This window comes from Hylobates moloch, unplaced genomic scaffold (assembly GCF_009828535.3).
Source record: "Hylobates moloch isolate HMO894 unplaced genomic scaffold, HMol_V3 SCAFFOLD_3, whole genome shotgun sequence".
NCBI lineage: Eukaryota > Metazoa > Chordata > Mammalia > Primates > Hylobatidae > Hylobates > Hylobates moloch.
The window spans coordinates 63,480,838-63,502,826 of record NW_026652278.1 but is presented as its reverse complement, the minus strand read 5'-3'; the positions used below and the strand labels follow the sequence as shown (position 1 = coordinate 63,502,826).

At 44.0% G+C, this 21,989-nt stretch overlaps 1 protein-coding gene across 5 annotated transcripts in view; it reads left to right on the top strand.

The window, feature by feature from the left end:
* The window catches only part of PBLD (phenazine biosynthesis like protein domain containing), a 53,501-nt gene extending 31,802 nt beyond the window's left edge, over positions 1–21,699 (top strand). Inside the window, exons 1-10 of one of the 5 annotated variants that reach the window (XR_009212793.1) lie at positions 240–272; positions 5,989–6,088; positions 6,623–6,721; positions 10,757–10,866; positions 10,957–10,986; positions 14,007–14,095; positions 14,365–14,543; positions 17,621–17,683; positions 18,747–18,921; positions 21,506–21,699. Coding sequence is in view for 2 of the 5 variants with exons in the window: in XM_032138554.2 (XP_031994445.1) it covers positions 5,989–6,088; positions 6,623–6,721; positions 10,757–10,866; positions 10,957–10,986; positions 14,007–14,095; positions 14,365–14,543; positions 17,621–17,683; positions 18,747–18,859 (783 nt within the window). In the remaining 3 variants the exon portion in view is untranslated. Of the gene's footprint in view, positions 1–239; positions 273–5,988; positions 6,089–6,622; positions 6,722–10,756; positions 10,867–10,956; positions 10,987–14,006; positions 14,096–14,364; positions 14,544–17,620; positions 17,684–18,746; positions 20,373–21,505 lie in introns of those variants that run through there. The other 4 variants (XR_009212792.1, XR_004245387.2, XM_058436297.1 and 1 more) reach the window with 4 other exon arrangements.
* The last annotated feature ends 290 nt before the right edge of the window (positions 21,700–21,989 follow it).

Sequence of the window (21,989 nt, the reverse complement as noted above, 5' to 3'; positions counted from 1 at the left end):
TAGAAGCAATGTAAAAAGTAAAACAGATACATTATGATGATAGCTGGGTAAAAAACTAGAGGGACCCATGACTAGCTACTGGTTGTGGTGGTAATAACCAGTGGTGCTTTTTTTTTTTTTAATTCTAATTTTTTTTTTTTTTTTCCAGAGACAGGACCTTGCTTTCTCCCCTAGGCTGGAGTACAGTGGCATGATTATAGCTCACTGCAGCCTTGAACTCCTGGGCTCAAGCTATCCACCTGCCTCAGCCTCCTGAGTAGCTGAGACAACAGGTGTGTACCACCACGCTCAGTTAATTTTTATTTTTTGTAGAGACAGGGTCTTGCTATGTTGCCCAGGCTGGTCTCTAACTTCTGGCCTCAGGTGATCCTCTCAACTCAGCCTCCTAAAGTGCTTGGACAAGAGCCACTGCACCCAGCCTAATGTTTTGTAGATTTTAGTTTACAAGTTTTCCACTTCCTTGATGGTTTTAGAACTTTCTCCATCCAGGTGTGTTGACTTTACTGGAATCTTATCTACAGCAGAGGGACAAATGAACAATAAGGACTAATAAGTCAGGGCTGTCATATTCAGGTTGCCATATTTCAAAACTGCCACAAGATGGGAGTATTTTAAAACTTTACTCTGATTTTCTGATCATTAATCTTTGTGGGTCATAAGGCAATGGAACCTCGGTATGTGAAAGCAGTACACTGGAATTCAGAAAGGCAAACATCACTCTGTTTTTGCTGTTGGAAATTTGATTCACATGAGATGGCCAAAGGGAAATGGATATTAAAGCAAGGGAAGTGATAGCTGTTGGTTTGTAACTGTTTTGTGCAGCGTTTGAAAAGAAGCTCCTAGTGTAAAATGGAAAAATTTTTGGAAAGAAAAGCCAGTATTTTGAACAAATGCATCCTCTCTCTTTTGTTTGTAAGGCTTTCAAAGTTGAAGTCTTTCCATGATTCACCATTGTCTTGACCTTTGGTTGCAATGTAGAAATTCAGTGAAAGTCCAGCTGCCAGTGGTACATGTTGTGGGCTGCTACTGTTAAACTTTCCACACGTCTCTGGTCCCTCAGGCAAATAGCAGGTGCATTTTTTAGTGTCCTGAAATAGAAGTTACAGTTATATAAATTCAAATTGCAAGAAATGCAGTATACCAAGGTAGAGAGCTGGTGGGCAGTGGAGTTTGTGTCCTAGCTAATATGTGAAAGGGCCCATTTGCAAAGAAATCTATTACCAATAGATGGTAAGCTTGGCTACAATGTAGGATGTTTTAATACTTTTAAAGACTTATCCTAAAGGTCACAGGGAGCTTTAGACAAAGAAAGGAAGGACGAAGATAGGAAGTTTGGCCAGATCAGATAGAGGAAGGACTGGCAGGTACTTTAGGTTTCTGCAGGCAAGGAGGCAAGTCCAGGAAGGCCAGCAAAAGCTTTTCTTGATCACCTTTTGATTACCACTGAGACTTGTGATTGCAGACTCTGCGCTAAGGGGCTTAAATACCTCCCAGTTTCTATCAGGTGTTGTGTGCATGTGCATCTGGACCAGTTTCCACAGAAAACATTCAACAGGCCATGGAGAGTGCTTGAGTTCAATTGTTAACATTGTTGTCTTGTTTGCTGGGACTTTCCAGTGGCCCCCTCTACTCCTCTTCTTAGGTGGGATTTCTCGCTTATCCAGGCCCACAGGTGCCCACAGGTGGGACAGGTACTCATCCCACTGCATTTTCACCATCCTACTTCTAGAATTCTAGAGTGTCCATTATGTTAAAGTTTAATCTCTGATTTAACAAGAGAACAGGCAGGTGCGGTGGCTCATGCCTGTAATCTCAGCACTTTGGGAGGCCGAGGTGGGTGGATCACCTGAGGTCAGGAGTTTGAGACCAGTCTGGCCAACATGGTGAAACCTCATCTCTAATAAAAATACAAAAATCAGCCGGGTGTGATGGCACACACTTGTAATCCCAGCTACTCAGGACGCTGAGGCAGGAGAATCACTTGAACCTGGGAGCAGAGGTTGCAGTGAGCCAGATCGCACCACTGCGCTCCAGCCTGGGTGACAGAGCGAGATTCCGTCTCAAAAAAAACAAAACAAAACAAAAAAACAGAAGTGAGATCAAGCAACTTGCCTAAGAAGCTATCCTAATACAAAGCTCTTTGCACACAGTTTTCTGTCCAAATCACCAAAATCTCCCCTCTTTTCTAGGTTCACCACAAGGCCTCATCTTTAAAGTTTTAGAGTATTTATTGTAAAAATCTATGTGTCTCAATTACATATTCTCTGGTATTGTTCACAGTTGCTGTCTGTGGCTGTCTTGACTCCTCACCTAGATGCTAAGTCCCATGAACACAAATCCATGGCTTATACACAAGGGTTTCTCAAACTTTAATGTGCACACGATCACCTGGGGAGCTTGTGAAAATGGAGATTCTGATTCAGAATGTCAGAGGCCCAAGACAGGGGCCCTCGGACTCTGCATTTCTAATAAATCCCCTTAGTTGTGTTGCCGTGCTCCTGGCTCAGCACAGTACTCATTAATTGATTGATTGCTGTTCCGTCTTAGAAACCTTGCAGGGGTCCATTTTCTCTGCTAGACGTTGGTTTCCCTGTCTGTAGCATGTTAAAGGGTTAATAATCGTTTGTCTTTGTGATGGGCAGGCAGTGTAGTGTGGCTGGTTAAAACATGACTTTGAGCCACTCAAATAAAAAGCTAACATGTATCAAGTACCTACTATGTGTTGGGCACTGGGTTGAGTTATTTCTCTCTCTCTCTCTCTCTTTCTGTTTCTTTCAGTCTCTCTCTGGGTGAGCCGGGGCATAGAGGCTCACTCCTGTAATCCTAGCACTTTGGGAGGCCAATATGGGCGCATTGCCTGAGCTCAGGAGTTCAAGAACAGCCTGGGCAACATGGCGAAATTCCATCTCTACTAAAATACAAAAAATTAGCCCGGCATGGTGGTCTGCACCTGTAGTCCCAGGTACTCAGGAGGCTGAGGTGGGAGAATCGCTTGAACCCAAGAGGCATAGGTTGCAGTGAGCTGAGGCAGTGCCACTGCACTCTAGCCAGGGCAACAGAGCAAGACTCCATCTCAAAAAAAAAAAAAAAAAAAAAAAAGCTTATTATGCTTCCTGCCATGATTTATTTATTTATTTATTTTTGAGATGGAGTCTCGCTCTGTGCCCAGGCTGGAGTGCAATGGCATGATCTTGGCTCACTGCAACTTCTGCCTCCTGGGTTCAAGAGACTACTGCTCAGCCTCCTGAGTAGCTGGGATTACAGGTGCGCACCACCACTCCTGGCTAATTTTTGTAGTTTTAGTAGTGATGGGGTTTTGCCATGTTGGCCAGGCTGGTCTCGAACTCCTGACCTCAGGTGATCCACCCGCCTCGCCCTCCTAAAGTACTGGGATTACAGGCATAAGCTACCACACCTGGCCCCTGCTAAGATTTTTATATCAGCCGGTAGTTTTAAAATCATGACTGATTTTTCACAATAATCACAGTTTTATGCCCTGTACAATTATATGGAACATGTTTCAAAAGATTTTGAATCAAAGACAAGAGTGTTTAATTTGCATAACTCAGAGAAGTGAATTATGAATTTATTAATATAAAATTATAATTCTTCTGGGTTTCAGGAGATCAATAGCAATAAATTTGGCCAAAACAAAAATGCATTTGTCTTGAAATGTCTTTAAAATTGAAAATCTAACTAGTAGATTTTAGTTAGAAAGAGTTTCAGGAGATCAAGAGCAATAAATTTGACCAAAACAAAAATGCATCTTCTTGAAACTTCTTTAAAATTCAAAATCTAACTAGTAAGCATTTTATTGATTAAAAATGGATTTTTCTTCTCAAAAGGAAAACATACTACGGGTCCACTTTTTTTTTTTTTTAGTTGGCCCCGGTCTCACTCTGTCACCCAGGCTGGAGTGCAGTGGCACGATCTCGGCTCACTGCAACCTCTGCCTCCCAGGTTCAAGCAACTCACCTGCCTCAGTCTCCCGAGTAGCTGGGATTACAGGCGTGTGCCACCGCTCTCGGCCAATTTTTTTGTATTTTTAGTAGAGATGGGGTTTCTCCATATTGGCCAGGCTGGTCTCGAACTCCTGACCTCGTGATCCACCCACCTTGGCATCCTAGGGTGCTGGGATTACAGGCATGAGCCACCGCGCCCAGCCGGGTCCACCTTTTACTCGAGTTAAGAGGAATGTGTGTGTGTGTGTGTGTGTGTGTGTGTGTGTATGCATGTATACTTCACAATAAACCTTGACTTAAGTGCTCTTATTCCCATCTTAAAGGTGTGGAAACTGAGGCTATAAGATTAAATGACTTGCCCACTTTTACACTGCTACTAGGGGCTCACACAGGATAGAAATTCAATTCTGTTTTCAAACCCACATAATTTTTTTAAACATTTTATTTTGAAAAATTAAAAACCTACAGAAAAGTTTCAAGAATGGTACAATGAACATGCATATTCCCTTTCTCTAGATTCACCAGTTGTTACTGTGTAAAAAAAATTTTTTTTTAGAGTCAGGTTCTCGCTATGTTGCGCAGGCTGGTCTCCAACTCCTAGGCTCAAGTGATCCACTCTCCTTGGCCTCCCAAAGTGCTGGCATTATAGGCATGAGCCTCCCAAAGTTCTGGGATTATAGGCATGTGCCTGGCCAGTTGTTACTGTCGTCCCCATTTGCAAAGCCCTCATTCTTTTTCTTTTTTCTTTTCTTTTTTGTTTTTGAGACAGGATCTTGGTCTGTCGCCCAGGCTGGAGTGCAGTGGCACAATCATGGCTCACTGCAGCCTTGACTTCTGGGCTCAAGAGATCCTCCCACCTCAGCCTCCCATGTAGTCTGGACCATAGGCAAGCACCACCATGCCCGGCTAAATTTTTTATTTTTATTTTTTGTAGAGACTGGGGGGTGGTCTTGAACTCCTGGTCTCAAGCAATCTTCCTGCCTTGGCCTCCCAAAATGCTAGGATTACAGGCATAAGCCACCATGCCCAGCTAAAGCCCTTACTCTTTTTTTTTTTTAAATCTTTTTTACAGAGACAGAGTCTTACTATGTTACCCAGGCTGGTCTTGAACTCCTGGACTCAAGCTATCCTCCCGCCTCAGCCTCCCAAAGTGCTGGGATTACAGGCGTGAGCCACCATGCCTAACTAAGCTCTCATTCTTAATCACTATACTGTTTATTAGGTATATTGTGGTCTTAGGATATTATATGATCTCTCCATTTAATTTCTTCATTTGTAAGGGTATAAAAATATTTACATTGAGGGTTTTAAAAATGAGATTAAGTGAAATAATGTACTTACTTTTTCAACAAATGTTTACTGATCTCCTACTGTGCTGGGATGAATACCAGGCATTGTTCCAGGTCCCAACAAAGCAAGACAGCACAGTCCATTCCCCAACAGAACTTAGAATCAGAGGTGGCGAGGCCAGACAGTAAAGGGCACACCAGGCAATTTCAGGACATCTAAGCACTGGAGAGGAGACAACACCTTTAGACACAGTGGTCTGGGAAGGCTTACTGGAGGAGGTGACCCTTGGCCTGAAGCCCTTCCCATGAAAGGGAGTAAACCATGCAAAGACAGGGGAGGAGCGGTCCAGCCTGCCCAGAGTGAGTGCTGAACCTCTCTTTCACCAACAAAGCAAAGGAGATTGGGGTACTTCCTTGTGTGGAGATTGTTTTTAGGAGGGAGCACACTCTGTCAGCTAGACTAGATCTTAATGTGACAAAAAACAGGCCAGGCCAGCCAGTTTTTCACAGTCTATTCCAGCTTGCACATTTATAACCCTTCTTCACAGGGTACTGCAAGCATGGGTTTCTGAGAACCAATCTTTATAAAAGTGCCTTGAATTCCTTGGTAATTATTTCCTTTTAAGCGTGTAACTTTTATTATTACTAAACTGCTTTTTAAATTAATGGTAGTTGTTGTCCAAAGGAAGTCTGATCTGTGTTTCTGCAACCTCAATGATCTTTTGTTTCTAATTAAGGAATTGGATGAAGACATGCATCAGAAAATTGCAACGGAGATGAACCTCTCTGAAACTGCTTTTATCCGAAAACTGCACCCGACAGACAACTTTGCACAAAGTAAATATGCATTTTTTTTTTTTTTTTTTTTTAAAGAACTGTTCTGTCGCATAGGCTGGAGTGCAGTGACATGATCTGGGCTCACTGCAACCTCCGTCTCCTGCGTTCAAGCAATTATTGTGCCTCAGCCTCCCAAAGTGCTGGCATTATAGGCGTGAGCCACTGCACCTGGCCTAAATATGCATTCTTTAAAATAATTCTTGAATGACATCAGAAATTATTTTTTAGGTGGGGGAATGATCTTTAAGGAAAATGCCCCCTTATTATTTGCTTGCAGATAGTAGATAGAGCGGGAGATTCTGATTTGGTTTTCAGTTCATCTGGGGGAGGGGGTGTTGGTGAATCTGAATGTTTCCATTCCAGATCTAGCACTGGGGAGCCCTAGGATGCTTGCCTAGCCATCATTCCTCCTTTTACAACATGTTTTGGCTATTCATCATGCTAGAGAACTATTTAGGAAAGAAGAAAATGAGAAATCTGTGACCTGCTTGCATGGGAATGATCTCATCTCTCTTTGGCTTTTCCTATCCTCAGGTTCCTGCTTTGGACTGAGATGGTTTACACCAGCGAGTGAGGTCCCACTCTGTGGCCATGCCACCCTGGCTTCTGCAGCTGTGCTGTTTCACAAAATAAGTAATGTGATTTTCTTTAATGAATCTAACACTTAGCAAATGGCACTTTTTTTTTAAGTTCTCACACACACTTTTTCTGATGGTCCAAAGTGACTGGTATAAAGACTCTGCAGAGTTTACTTCATGCTATCCATAATGTGGAAACAAAACCAGCGACCTTCAATAGCACTTTGGCCTTTCTGAGTATGTGCCCAGCATCACTGGAAAGCTGCAGTCAGAATGCTATTTTATTTTATTTTTATTTTATTTTACTTTCTGGTTGACAAACAGTTTGACAACCATTTTATTTTATTTTATTTTATTACTTTTTGAGACAGAGTCTCACTGTGTTGCCCGGGCTGGAGTGCAATGGCACGATCTTGACTCACTGCAACCTCCGCCTCTCTCCACCTCCTGGGTTCAAGTGATTCTCCTGCCTTAGCCTCGAGTAGCGGGATTACAGGCACCCGCCACCACACCCAGCTAATTTTTGTATTTTTAGTAGAGATGGGGTTTTACCATGTTGGCCAGACTGGTGTCAAACCCCTGGCCGCCAGTGATCCATCTGCATCGGCCTCCCAAAGTGCTGGGATTATAGGCGTGAGGCACCATGCTTGGCCTCATTTTAAACTGGAGCTCTCTGGTCTTTGTGAAGCTTGCATGGGCAGAATTGTCATCTCATACGATATGAGATTGGAGACCAACAGGAACATTTCGCTCCAATTATTTCCGCTCCCACATTGAAATTCATTTCACAATAAGAGATTCTTCAATAAACTTTTTTTTTTTTTTTTGAAATGGGGCCTGGCTCGGTTGCCCAGGCTGGAGTGCAGAGGCGGGATATCAGTTCACTGCAACCTCTGACTCCTGGGCTCAAGCCATCCTCCCACTTCAACCTCCAAAGTAGCTGAGACCACAGGTGCACACCACCACACCTAGCTAATTTTTGTATTTTTGGTAGAGACAGGGTTTTGCTATGTTGCCCAGGCTGGTCTCAAATTCCTGAGCTCAAGTGATCTGCCCACCTTGGCCTCCCAAAGTGCTGGGATTACAGGCATGAGCCACCATGCCCAGCCAATAAGAGCTTCTTTGCTCTGAATTTTAAAGATTCCTGGGTCCCCACTGTATACATTCACCTTAAGAGGAGTTGCAGCACCTTAATTCTGCCAGTTTCTATCTTAGCTGCATTTAGTTTAATGGACAAAGATCAGGGCCTTGTGGGGATGGGACAGAGAAGAGATTCCTGGGAAATGCCCTAAAACAGGAGATGGAAGCAGCCACAAACAAGCATAGACAGCAAACGGAAATGGAAACAAGGAAAGAAACAGGATGATAGGACAGAAGGTCACTGTGGGGGATGGGCAAAACCCCGTCTCTACTAAAAATACAAAAATTAGCTGAGCATGGTGGCAGGCGCTGGTAGTCCCAGCTACTCAGGAGACGAAGGCAGGAGAATTGCGTGAACCTGGGAGGCTGTGGTTGCAGTGAGCCGAGATTGTGCCATTGCACTCCAGCCTGGGCAACAGAGTGAGACTCTGCCTCGAGGAAAAGAAAAAAAAGAAAGTAGGATTGAATAGAGGGAAGAATTGAACTGCAGAGTAGTAGCAACAAGGAAAGGCCTAGGCCAAATCCATGGGGAGCTCTAAAGCTGGACATTTTTTCAAGTAGTATAGTTCTAAGTAGAGGCAAAGATTCAGGCCTTTTTACCCTCCGTGGACCAGTTCCCAAAGCCTGGAAAAGATGTATGACTTTGGGCAAGGTAGCTCTACTCAGCCAAAGGTAACTCCAAGAGAGTGACTCAGGTGAGAGCTGTTGGCCACCAGCACTCTGGGCAAGCAGGGTCAGGGCCGGGTGTAGGCAGAGCCAGCAAGGCCCCAGCTTGCAGCTGAGAGCAGGTGCCTCCTTTCATTTTGTACCCTATGGTACTTCCTTGCTTCATGGAGTCCCAGTCCTGAGGCCATGGGTTGGACATAGAATATGGATCAGCACCCGACAGAGAAGGGGAACTTTGGGCTAAAGTATACGATGAAGCATCTGTGGGATGAGCTAGAGTGAGAGGAGGAGCATCCCAGGCAGAGGCTAGCAAGTGCAAAGCCCCTGGGGCCTGTCTATATGATTGGCAGGAGATAAAGTTGAGAGGCTATATAATGTAATTCAATATACATTTTAAAAAGATGATTTTGGTATCTGTGGATAGGGGACATGTGCAAAGGCAAGCAAACATTCCGAAATGTTTAGGAATTGAGTCTTGAAAAATAGGATTTACTGAAATTAAATTGAGTGTCTTTTTGTTTCTGTTTTTGTTTTTTTGAGATGGCGTTTTGCTCTTGTCACCCAGGCTGGAGTGCAATGGCAAGATGTTGGCTCACTGCAACCTCTGCCTCCTGTGTTTAAGTGATTCTCCTGCCTCAGCCTCCCAAGTACTTGGGATTACAGGTGCCTGCCACCATGCCTGGCTAATTTTTGTATTTTTAGTAGAGATGGGGTTTTACCATGTTGGTCACGCTGGTCTCAAACTCCTGACTTCAGGTGAACCACCCGCCTCAGCCTCCCAAAGCAAGATTGAGTGTCTTTTGAAAACTGGACTCCACGTGGGTTGGTTTGATGCTAAGGTTTGGAATAATAACATCCTGGAACCCCCCATAGGGCAGTCTTAAGGTTAGATAAGATAAGGTATGAAAAAATGCTTTGTAAATAATGTCTTACACAAATCGTAACGAGAAAAATTAAGCTTTGTGTTTCCGAATGTCAATTTTATGCTCAATGAAAGTTAATAAGCCAAAGTTCTTCACCTTTGACATGTGGTTTAAGTTTTACAGAAATATTAAGGGAGAGAAAAGAATTAGGTCACCATTCTTTGTTTTCACTAAAAATGTTATACACACTGATAAGTAGCCCAAGTTGTATCAGTAACATGGGATGTCAGCGTTTGTGGTGCATTCTTTAAATTACATTGTTATGTAAAAAGTTTGGTTCATTTAGGATAAACCAAATTTATTTCATATAAGACTGATATTTACAACTTAAATGTTTTGTTATTCCCTTGGCATATCTTAGACTAGAAGAGGTTATGACTCTATGGTTGTTGCTGCTGGATATTTTTAAATCTGTATTAGAAACATTATAGGCTGGGTGCAGTGGTTCACGCCTGTAATCCCAACACTTTGGGAGCCAAGGCGGGAGGATCACTTCAGTCTAGAACTTAGAGACCAGCCTGAGCAACATAGTGAGACCCTGTCTTTACAAAATATTTAAAAATTATCCAGGCATTATGGCTCATGCCTGTAGTCCCAGCTACTTGGGAGGCTGAGGTGGGAGGATTGCATGAGCTCAGGAGGTCAAGGCTGCAGTGAGCCAGTCCCCAGCCTGGTCAACAGAGTGAGACAGTTTCTCAAAGAAAGAGAAAACATTATAAATTGTAGGTTTAATGTATTAACCTCATTTTATAGATGAGGAAACTGAGATTTAAGGAGGCTGGCCAGGTGTGGTGGCTCACGCCTGTAATCCCAGCATTTTGGGAGGCCGAGGCAGGTGGATCACTTGAGGTCAGGAGTTTGAGACCAGCCTGACCAACATGATAAAACCTCGTCTCTACTAAAAAAACAAAAATTAGCTGGATGTGATGGTGCACACCTGTAATTCCAGCTTCTTGGGAGGCTGAGGTGGGAGAATCACTTGAATGTGGGAGGCAGAGGGTACAGTGAGCTGAGATCGCACCACTGCACTCCAGCCTGGGCAACACAGTGAGACCCTGTCTCAAAAAAAAAAAAAAAAAAAAAAAAAGGAGACTAAGTTAGTAAGGGCACAGTAAGCAGTAAAGAGCTGGGATCTGAAGCCTTGAAGTATGACACCACATCTGATCAGTTATGTTCTTGGTTCTCAAGTTAGAATCTAGTGAGAGTTTTCTCCATTCTAGACCCCAGCAACCCAAACCTCACTCCATCATAGAAAAGGATGACATTACCAGAAAATCTAAGACAATGCAAAGGTGTTTGAAATGGACATGTACATATATGACAAAGTTTATTTCCTATTTCTTGATTCCTATTTTGGCCAGAAAATATGAATAGCATGCTCACGTTTGTCACTCTGAGTGGAGAACTAAGGGCCAGACGAGCAGAGGATGGCATCGTCCTGGACTTACCTCTTTATCCAGCCCACCCCCAGGTCAGCTCTTTGTAATTATTGCCCTAAGCCGTGTACAACCGACAGCTCTCCTGTTTTATAATAATTTTGTTTTTTTCCCTCCCCATCTAGGACTTCCATGAAGTAGAGGACTTGATAAAGGTTGGTAAAAAGAATAAAACCTGAGCCTAGTTATTTGTTATTGTTTGCACGCAAAGATTTGGTATCATTTGATCCACAAAGACAGGCATTCTACCAATATAAATGTTACAGTGTTTCAGGTTTGAATTTTAATATTCAGTCTATTTGGTGAGAAGGTTGACCAGTTTTCCTTGGCTCCTGATTGTCAGTGCTGGCCCCCATGGTAGGATGGAGGGAAGAGACACTATTATGTGGCAGGCCGAAAGGCACAAAAGAACCAATGGAGATGGTTCTTTTGTGCCTTTCTTTTGAACCAAGAAGAGGGAGAATAGGATGTCTTAAGGAAATGTAAGTTTCTGGGAGGAGACCAGCCTTTAGGGAAATTAAGGGATGTTGAATTTCTGTGCTTCTCTAGCTAGAAGGAGAGGAATGGGCCCCGAGCATGACTGTGCAAGTTCAGGTGTGAAAGTTGGGAATTTCTGGCAGAAAGAGGTCATTCCATAAAATCCATACACACAAGGTGGAGGGAAAAAATGGAACCTTCCTGGCAGCTGTCAGTGTCTCCAGTTTCTGTAGTAAAGAATGGGACTGAAGTGGGGGAGGGCTGTGCTTTGATAGAGGAAACCAAGAAAGCATGAGTACCTTGCAGGTAAGACAAGATAAGGAACATGGGCTCCTCATGGGGTCTGTGTGGGCATGGGGCTTAATAATATTAATGATGATGAAACATTTTGAGAGTCTTTCTGTGTGCAGTGCCACATGTTGAGCATTTCACTTGCATTGTCCATTTAATTCTCAATGTTTCTCAGTGAGGTAGGCACTGCAGTTGTCCCACGAAGGTTCTGCAGGGCCAGAGTAGCCCTGGATGACCAGGGGCTTGGTGTGTAGAGAAGAGAGGGCCCAGGTCAGGACCAGGGCAAGGGCTGTCATGAGAAAAATGATTCTGTAGCTTGGTCTATTGTGAGTACTACTTGGGTATTTCTCAGTGAATTTTTAACTACAGCATTTGTAATCTCTGTATTTGGCTTTATATATGTTTTCAAAGAATATAAACAAGCATGATGGATCCTGATTTTATACTCAGCCCCACCCATGGCTTGGGTTTTGGAGACAAGCCAAATTTAAAAACAAACTGCTTTAAACATACTGGTAAGAAAGTGGAAAAAAACTTATAATGGTAGACCTTGTTCATGGTAGAAAGAACTCAACTTAGCCTCAGGGTCAGCATTTATTAAATGGGATAACAAAGGGTTGTAAGTATTGCCATTTTGTGTTCTTCCCTAGAAACTGGCAGTAAGATTCCCAGCCAAGAATTAAACTTTTTTTTTTTTTTAATTTGAGATGGAGTTCGCTCTTGTTGCCCGGGTTGGAGTGCAATGGCGTGATCTTGGATCACCACAACCTCCACCTTATGGGTTCTAGCAATTCTCCTGCCTCAGCCTCGTGAGTAGCTGAGATGACAGGCATGCACCACCACACCTGGCTAATTTTGTATTTTTAGTGGAGACAGGGTGTCTCCATGTTGGTCAGGCTGGTCCTGAACTCCTGAGCTCAGGTGATCGCCCGCCTCGGCCTCCCAAAGAGCTGGGATTACAGGCATGAGCCACCGCGCCCACCCCTAAACTTTTAAATCAATGTAGGAACCCATGCAGATAAGGGCCGGGTTCGAGAGACTAAGGCTCTGGAGAACAGATGGGATCTGGCTGTAGGAGTTCCCATTTCTTGAGGAAGTTACGTTGGTCAGCCCATACTCACAGAGGCAGAAAGCCCAAGTACCACCCAAGGCAGAAGGAATTCCGGATGTGGGAACTGGAGTATCTTGGCCTCTAGCAAGGATTAGAGAACCTGAAGCCACCTAGTGACTACCATACAACTACCATGTAATTACCATCTGCTGGGCCTGGCAGCTGGGGTTGGTGCCAAAGGATGACTTGGTGGTGTGGGAAGGTGTTGTCTCCTCATAATCCCCCTCAGTGCCCCAAGCCACCCTCAAACAAACATACAAACAAATGATGTTCCTGGATTTCAGCAAGATTATGTGCAGTCAGGTAGAGTGAACCAGGGTATCTTGAGAACATGTTATGTTATTGATCTGTCACATACAATCTGAGTGAAAGTGGTGTGCTTGCCAAGCAGAGCAGCACAGGACGAGCCCTCTAGTCCCTCCTTCCAATCAAGCTGCTAGCCCTGAGTCCTTGCCGTGTGTAATGTTCTAATTGCTGCTGCAGATACTCCACATATACGATTTTATTTAATCCTCACAGCTCTAAGAGGTGGACATGAGGCCCCCCCCATCTCTAAAGATGATGGACAGTAGGGATTTAGAGCTTTTTCTCTGACCTTCTCAGACCTGGGTCAAGATATGTGTATGTGTATGTGTGTGTGTGTGTGTGTGAGATCTTTGGCCTTTCTAAGTCTCTTTCTCCTCTGTGGGGAGAATACCTACTTGAAGGAGTTGTGCATTGAGGCACATAGTAGGCACTTGTGAGCAATGCCTATTTTTTTTTTTTCGTTTTTTGAGACAGAGTCTCATTCTGTCTCTCAGGCTGGAGTGCAGTGGTGCGATCTCGGCCAGTGATTCTTGGCTCACAAGTGATTCTTGGTTCACCAGGTTCGAGTGATTCTCTTGCCTCAGCCTCCCGAGTAGCTGGGATTACAGGAGTGCACCACCACGCCCGACTAATTTTTGTATTTTAGTAGAGATGGGGTTTTGCCATGCTGGCCAGCCTGGTCTCGAGCTCCTGACCTCAGGTGATCCACCTACCTCAGCCTCCCAAAGTGCTGGGATTACAGGTGTGAGCCACTGCACCTGGCCACAATGCCGGTTTTGAGGCTCACAGAGGCCTCTTTGGTAGCCAGGAGACTGACCATCCTTGGGCAACACCTTAAGCTCTGAAACTGCACTAACACTCTTGGGGACTGGAGACGATGGGCATGCTTGGCTCACAGTGGATGCTCAATGAGAGGTCATTTCCCATTTCAGGGGATCAAGGGCTTGGCCTAGGTCATGTCCCTGAGGAGTTTTTGGTCTGTCTCCACAGACTGCCATAGGCGACACACTGGTCCAGGACATCTGTTATTCTCCAGATACCCAAAAGCTCCTTGTCCGCCTCAGTGACGTTTACAACAGGTAAGATTTTTGGCTGCATCAGCACTTTGGGGAGGGCTGAGTACCCAGATTTATAGCTCTGCCTTAGTCTGGCTGTGCTGTGTCCAGTCAAACCATGATTTACACAGCCAGAGTGTTTCTTTTCCCGATAGGAAGACATTCCCACTTGTTCTTCCTTCCCCTCCTGTTAAGCTGTTTGAGCAAGCTGCACCCTGGCCTGTTTTACAGAGTCTGTGGGGTGAGTGGGCTGTGAAATGGGTTTGTCCTAATCCATCTTGTTTATGAACAAGGTCATTTCTGGAGAACCTGAAAGTGAACACGGAGAATCTGCTGCAAGTTGAAAACACAGGGAAGGTGAAAGGGCTTATTCTTACCCTGAAAGGAGAGCCTGGTGGGCAGACCCAAGCGTTTGACTTTTACTCTAGATATTTTGCACCGTGGGTTGGTGTGCCTGAAGACCCAGTGACAGGTACTTTTTACTTGAGCCCAGGGGAGGGTTAAACAATGGAAGAGGAGGATCACAAATAGTTATTTAAGTGCACTTCCTGTGACCTTTCAGGTGGCTTGGGTTTTGAGCTGACTTGTTCCTCTATCTTTCCCCATCCCTGCCATCCCTTCACTGAAGTCTTACATGAAAAACATAAAATAGAGCAGGCAGATAACAGGGTTAAACCTGAGTGTCAGACAGCGTGAGTTTACATTCCTAGCTTCCTAGCTCTTGACCTTGGGCAAGTGACTTGACTTTTAAAAGTCTCAGTTCCCTCCTCTATAAATTGTATATAATACCTCATAGGGCTATAAAAACACAATGCATGTTAAGGGCTTAATACAGTGCCTGGCACATGGTAAGTGCCCAATAACTACTAGCTATTATATTGTATTGTTATGTTTTTTTGAGACATAGTCTCACTTCATCACCCAGGCTAGAACGGAGTGGCATGATCCCAGCTCACTGCAACCTCGGCCTCCCAGGTTCAAGCGATTCTCCTGCCTCGGCCTCCCTAGTAGCTGGAACTACAGGTGTCCACCACTACACCCAGCTAATTTTTGTATTTTTAGTAGAGATAGGGTTTCACCATGTTGGCCAGGATGGTCCCGAACTCCTGACCTCAAATGATCCTTCCTCGGCCTCCCAAAGTGCTGGGATTACAGGCATGAGCCACTGTGCCTAGCCAACTACTAGCTATTTTAATTATAACAACAAAACTAGCTCCTTGAGCCAACACTTCTAGATTGTCCACCACCTGGGAGCAGAGGGATGAGTCAAAGATAGGCAGAAATGTCATGACTTCTACTCTCACCCTCTTTGAGAACAGTGGGTTGCACTGCAAAGGACGAGAATGCTTGATGTGGGAGGATGGTGGGTGGGATGGTGAAGGGGCCACAGGCGGCTGGGCAGAGCATTCAAGGCTCCTGTTCTGGTCAGATGGCAGGGCCTGGATGGCTCAGTCACTCTCTGAGAAACAAAACGTGAAATTCAAAACTCAGCAAACAAGCACTTTTAAGACTCAGGAAAATGCCCAACAATATCCAAACAGTCCAGCTTCCCCATGGAAGAAAAGTTCCGAGCAGATTTGCACATGCACAGCTGCTTCACAAAGATTTTAATTGGCACAGAGTGAAAGTTTGTTTTTTTTGTTTGTTTGTTTTTTTCCCCCTGTAATGCTTTTCTAGAGTATAAAGGCCTTTGGACTTTGATGACCAACATCTGAGTTTGCTTGGGACTGAAGGGTTTCTCAGGATACAGAACTTTCAGTGCTAAAACCAGAACAGTCTCAGGCAAACCAGGCAGGATGGTTGGTTGCCTTACTTGAACATCCCATAACCCTTTTTTTTTTTGCCCAGGCTGGAGTGCAATGGCACGTTCTCAGCTCCCTGCAACCTCCGTCTCTGGAGTTCAAGAGATTCTCCTGCCTCAGCCTTCCGAGTAGCTGGGATTACAGGCATCTGCCACCATGCCAGGCTAATTTTTTGTATTTTAAGTAGAGACAGGGTTTTGCCATGTTGGCCAGGCTGGTCTTGAACTCCTAGCCTCAGGTCATCCATCTGCTTCGGCCTCCCAAAGTGCTGGGATTACAGGCGTGAGCCACCACGCCTGCCCCATAACACTTAATAGGTTTTCCCAAATGAGAGGCTTTTCCTCCCCATCTTTTTCTTCACAAAATATTTTTTCTGTCAGTTATTGCTGTATATTTTGTTATTTCATTTTAAAATCCAATCTCTAATCTAAATCTAGTGTACAAACGTGAAAAAATACCTCACTAAAAAGAAGTTCTTTTGGCGCCAAAAGCTCAGGAATGTTAGCTTGGTGGAAAATTTAGCCTTTTGGCCAGGTGCAGTGGCTCATGCCTGTAATCCCAGCACTTTGGGAGACCGAGGTGGGAGGGTTGCATGAGGCCAGGAGTTTCAGACCAGCCTAAGCAACATAAGGGAGACCCCGTCTCTACAAAAAAATTAACAAATAATAGTTAAAAGAAAAGAAAATTTAGCCTTTTTTCAGAGTTGCCACCTTTCTTTGCATATGCACTCTGGGAAGAAGGAGATACTTTCCCTGGAAAGATGTTGAAAGACTTATGCAAGGCTGGGCGCGGTGGCTCATGCCTGTAATCCTAGCCCTTTGGGAGGCTGAAATGGGTGCATTAGTTGAGGTCAGGAGTTCAAGTCCAGCATGGCCCACATGGTAAAACCCTGTCTCCACTAAAAATACAAAAATTAGCTGGGCCCGGTGGCTCATGCCTGTAATCCCAGCTACTCAGGAGGCTGAGGCAGGAGAATCACTTCAACCCAGGAGGTGGAGGTTGTAGTGAGCCAAGATTGTGCCACTGCACTCCAGCCTGGGCAACAGAGTGAGACTCTGTCTCAAAAAAAAAAAAAAAGTATTATGCAAAGGCCTTGATTCTCCTACCAAGGGCTAACAATGAGCTGGTAGACAAGAATTAAAACCTGCAGTCTAATTCAGCCTTAGGAAACTGTAAGGACCAGTCACAGTGGCTCATACCTGTAATCCCAGCACTTTGGGAGGCTGAGGCAGGTAGATCTCTTGAGATCAGGAGTTCAAGACTAGGCTGGGCAACATGGTGAAACCCCATCTCTACAAAAAATACAAAAATTAGCCAGGCATGGTGACATGCACCTGGAATTCCAGCTACTTGCGGGGGCTGAGGTAGGAGGATGGCTTGAGAACGGGATGTCAAGACTGCAGTGAGCCATGATTGTGCCACTGCACTCCAGGCTGGACAACAGAGCAAGACTGTGTCTCAAAAAAATAAAAATAAAAATAAAACAAAATAAAAAGAAAAAAGGAAAGAAAAGAAACTGTAAGACACATTTGATACATAATTTGGCAGAGTTTATCCATAAATTCTATGTCTTCCTTTCTATCTCCTTTCATAATTCTACACCCTGCTGTGGCCTGGCCAACATAATGATTTAGGTGATCTAGAGTTTAGTCAAACTGGGTAATTGATTGTAATTGCTTAGAAATTTACCACAAAATCGCCTCTGTTTTCTTTGGGATTGTCTCCTAACTTTTCACTTCTTTTCGAGGGTCTGCACACGCTGTTCTCAGCAGCTACTGGTCCCAGCATCTGGGGAAGAAAGAAATGCATGGTAGGAGAGCTCTTTACCAATTTCTTTTTTATTTGCCTAATTCGAAGCTAGTGTTCCTTCTCATATGTAATATCCCCTTGAAAATGTAATAAAATGTTATGTATCACCCACGTGAAAATGAAAGATTTTAAAATTCCTTCACCCTTAAAGATCCTCCACCCCAAACATCCTTCACCTCTGCCTCCCGCAACATACAGAGACTGTACAGACACAGACACAGACACAGTAGCTGCCCAATAAGTGTTTGTTGAATAAAATAGCTGTATAACTTTGGCCCAGAGAGGTTATTTATAATGTGATGGGTTGAGACTGGATGATCACCAAGGTTCCTTACTGGTATTGCTAGTCACAGGATTGAATCAAACAAATTACTTTGGAACCAAGTCCCCTAGTGATTAATGTATTGCTTAGAGGCAGAGAAAAATGATGACAGCCGATGGAGGCTGCACTGCCCTGATCATCCAAGGAGGAGTCTGTGACCCTGATTTGGAGAGAGCAAGGTGGCTATTCATTTTCCTTGGCGAGTCTAATTATTCTCCTAAGTACTGAGCTCCTGGAAGGCTGAGGCTAGCCTCTTTTGTCTGCCTGGAACACGTGGTTGCTTGAATATGTTATGAGTGAATGAACTCCCTCTGTCCTATTCAGAGCTGAGAAGATGGGGGCCTTCTCAGGAGGGCTGAGACCACCCTTCTTCATCTTCTTAGAGTTATAGTCCTGACTCTATTGTTCCAAACATCTTTGCTTTCTCCTAGAGAGAGCTGGGGAAGAAGCGATGAGTGCGGTGTGTCTGGGCCATTACAGGAATTAGTAGAGGAGATGGCCCAGGAAAAGGCTCAGGAAGGGAGTATGTGGAGCTGTGTGTTTTGTAGATCAAATTGAGTTTGTGGCTCTCTCAGTCTGCAGGAGAATGGGGATGGGAGTGGGCAGTACCATAAACAGATGAAGGAATTTATTCTTGAAACTGATCTGGGAGGACTCTAAGATTTGTAATAAGTCTTTCACTATGCTTTGTTAATTTAAAAGGGTGAAGATACTCTTAATTTGACTTGTTTGTTTTCTTTAGCGTTTCAGTGTTCCCGCCGCGGAGGAGATCTGGGAATTTCACTTCGTCCAGACGGAAGGGTTGACATTAGAGGAGGTGCAGCTGTTGTTTTAGAGGGCACACTGACAGCCTAGAGGTGGTTATGCCGTGACGCTGCTGTCTCTAACCACCAAGTATTTTCTGCATAAAAAGAAATGTAAGGGGCTGCCTTTAGCAAATGTGCATAGTAGTCTACTTAATCCTCATGTTAAAAATTGAAAAATGGGCCAGGCACAGTGGCTCATGCCTGTAATCCTAGCACTTTGAGAAGCCACGGGGGGCGGATCACCTGAGGTCAGGAGTTCAATACCAGCCTAGCCAACATGGTGAAACCTCGTCTCTACTAAAAATACAAAAATTAGCTGGGTGTGGTGCCACATGCCTGTAATCCCAGCTACTTGGGAGGCTGAGGCAGGGAGAATCGCTTGAACCCAGGAGGCAGAAGTTGCAGTGAGCCGAGATCACACCACTGCATTCCAGCCTGGGCGACAGAGTGAGACTCCGTCCACACACACACACAAACACACAAAATTGAAAAGTGAAGACATTTTAATGGAGATTTAGTAATGCTTCCAGACTAATGAACTAATGGAGTTTTGGCTCCACTCATGAGTGTATTTGAAATGTAAGTAACCAGCTACAAAGAATAATGTCACTTCATTTGATTATGACTACCAATCAAGAGAAGGAGGAATACATTTCTGAGGAGTGAAACTAAACCATTTGAGCTTAAATGAGTACCTGATTTTGCAGCCATTAAAATGAGTCGATAACTATGTGGAAATATAGGAAAATATTTTATAATACTAAGAAAGAAAGAGGACAGTAGGCCATAAAATGTTAGCAGTGTTATGCTATGTCTATATAAATAAGCATGGGCCATTAAAAATAGCAAACTGAAAACAGTTCATGTGTGGGGGGCAAGATTAGAAGTAATTTTAATGTATCTAAGAAGTGATTTCCTTTATTATTGTACTCGGGTACAAAGAATAAAAATCAGGACGAATCCAGAAAATTAAAACAAAAAAGTATGCATTAGGCTACTTCCTGTCGTAGTGAAATTAAACACTCAAAGTAATGTAATCTCAGCTGGGCCTGGCGGCTCATGCCTGTAATCCCAGCACTTTGGCAGGACGAGGCAGGAGGATCGCTTGAGCCTAGGAGTTCGAGACCAGACTGGGCAACACAGCGAGAACCTGTCTCTATTAAAAAAAAAAGGAATGTAATTTCAATCTTTTTCTTGATATATGGCTTGAGAATGATAATGTAAAAGGAATTCTTCTCTTACTTCAATAAAATGGGTTTTAACATAACTTTAAATTCAGTTAAATGTACAATATTGAATACCTATAGTTGACTTTGGGATGAGGACTTTTTCAAGTCATTAAGAGTGTTTGTTTAAGGTGATCTCATTGATGGTAGTTCTCAGCCATCCCAAAAACTGCAAGCTAATCAGTCAGACATTCTTTAATGACCCCAATTTTTTCACTTTAATTGCTACCATGTTTTCTATTTTTACTGATTTTTGCTAAAGCATGTAAGAGTCAATTTATTATAGCAGTAATCTTGTGTTTCTCCTGATGTGCAATAAATCGATTATTCACCAGCTTTAATGCCTCAACTTAATGAGTAACCAGTGCCCCACCGCCCCCCCCAGACCTCACAACTGATCACAACACACCCACGGGTCATGATACCAAGGGCGAGAATCACCAGAGGGTTTTCTTCTAATTTTGGATTTTCCTAACCTGAGACTGAACTATATGAATAAGTTTATATAAATGCACAGTTGAGAGGGCCTGAATTTGATCAGATCTGAATCTGATCTTTCAAATGTGTGCTAAATTCTTTTTTTTTTTTTTTTTTTTTTTTTTTGAGACAGAGTCTTGCTCTGTCGCCCAGGCTGGTGCCATCTTGGCTCACTGCAACCTCCACCTTCCAGGTTCAAATGATTCTTATGACACAGCCTCCAAAGTAGCTGGGATTACAGGTGCCCACCACCATGACTGGCTAATTTTTTATTTTTAGTAGAGATGGGATTTCGCCACGTTGGCCAGGTTGGTCTCAAACTCCTGGCTCAAGTGATCCACCCGTCGTGGCCTCCCAAAGTGCTGGGACTATAGACGTGAGCCACTGTGCACGGTGGTGCTATATTCTTAATAGATATTTTTGGGAAAGAAGTCTCTGACATAACTCTGGATTCCTTTTCACGTGAAAGTTGTTATTTGTAGCACCTGACTTGATTTTTCATCATATATATATATATATATATATTTTTTTTTTTTTTTTTTTTTTTTTTTTTTTTTTGAGACAGAGTCTGTCGCCCAGGCTGGAGTGCAGTGGCGCGATCTCGGCTCACTGCAAGCTCTGCCTCCCAGGTTCATGCCATTCTCCTGCCTCAGCCTCCCGAGTAGCTGGGACTACAGGTGCCCACCACCACGCCCGGCTAATTTTTTGTATTTTTAGTAGAGACGGGGTTTCACCGTGCTAGCCAGGATGGTCTCGATCTCCTGACCTCGTGATCCACCCGCCTCGGCCTCCCAAAGTGCCGGGATTACAGGCGTGAGCCACTGTGCCTGGCCTCATCCTATATTTTCAAACCACATATTCACTTGTGTGATTTTTGTTTGAAATTGTCCAATGGATAGTTGAGTCCGAATAGTCAGAATACTGATTATGTTTTTTTCCATACATAGGCTGTTTATGTAAGAACACTGATTATGTTTACTGTGTTTCCTCAGCCTGCTGAAAGTGGACTCAGGGGCTGCAGTGCACATGTGTGTGGGAAGTAGCCACCAGGGAAGCAGCGACCGGGACAGGACAAGCACACCTGAATAAACAAAACATCTATTTATCTTTATATAAATATGCCTACATTTATGTAAAAATAAACATATTTAAACACTAAGCCCAGGCGCGGTGGCTCATGCCTGTAATTCTAGCATTTTGGGAGGCCTAGGTGGGTGGATCACTTGAGGTCAGGAGTTCGAGACCAGCCTGGCTAACATGGTGAAACCCTGTCTCTATTAAAAATACGAAAATTAGCTGGGTGCGGTGGAAGGTGCCTGTAATCCCAGCTACTCAGGAGGCTGAGGCAGGAGAATCACTTGAACCCAGGAGGCAGAAGTTTCAGTGAGCCGAGATTGCACCCTGCACTCCAGCCTGGGCGACAGAGCGAGACTGTCTAAAAATAAATAAATAAACAATAAAATCACATTTGGTCTT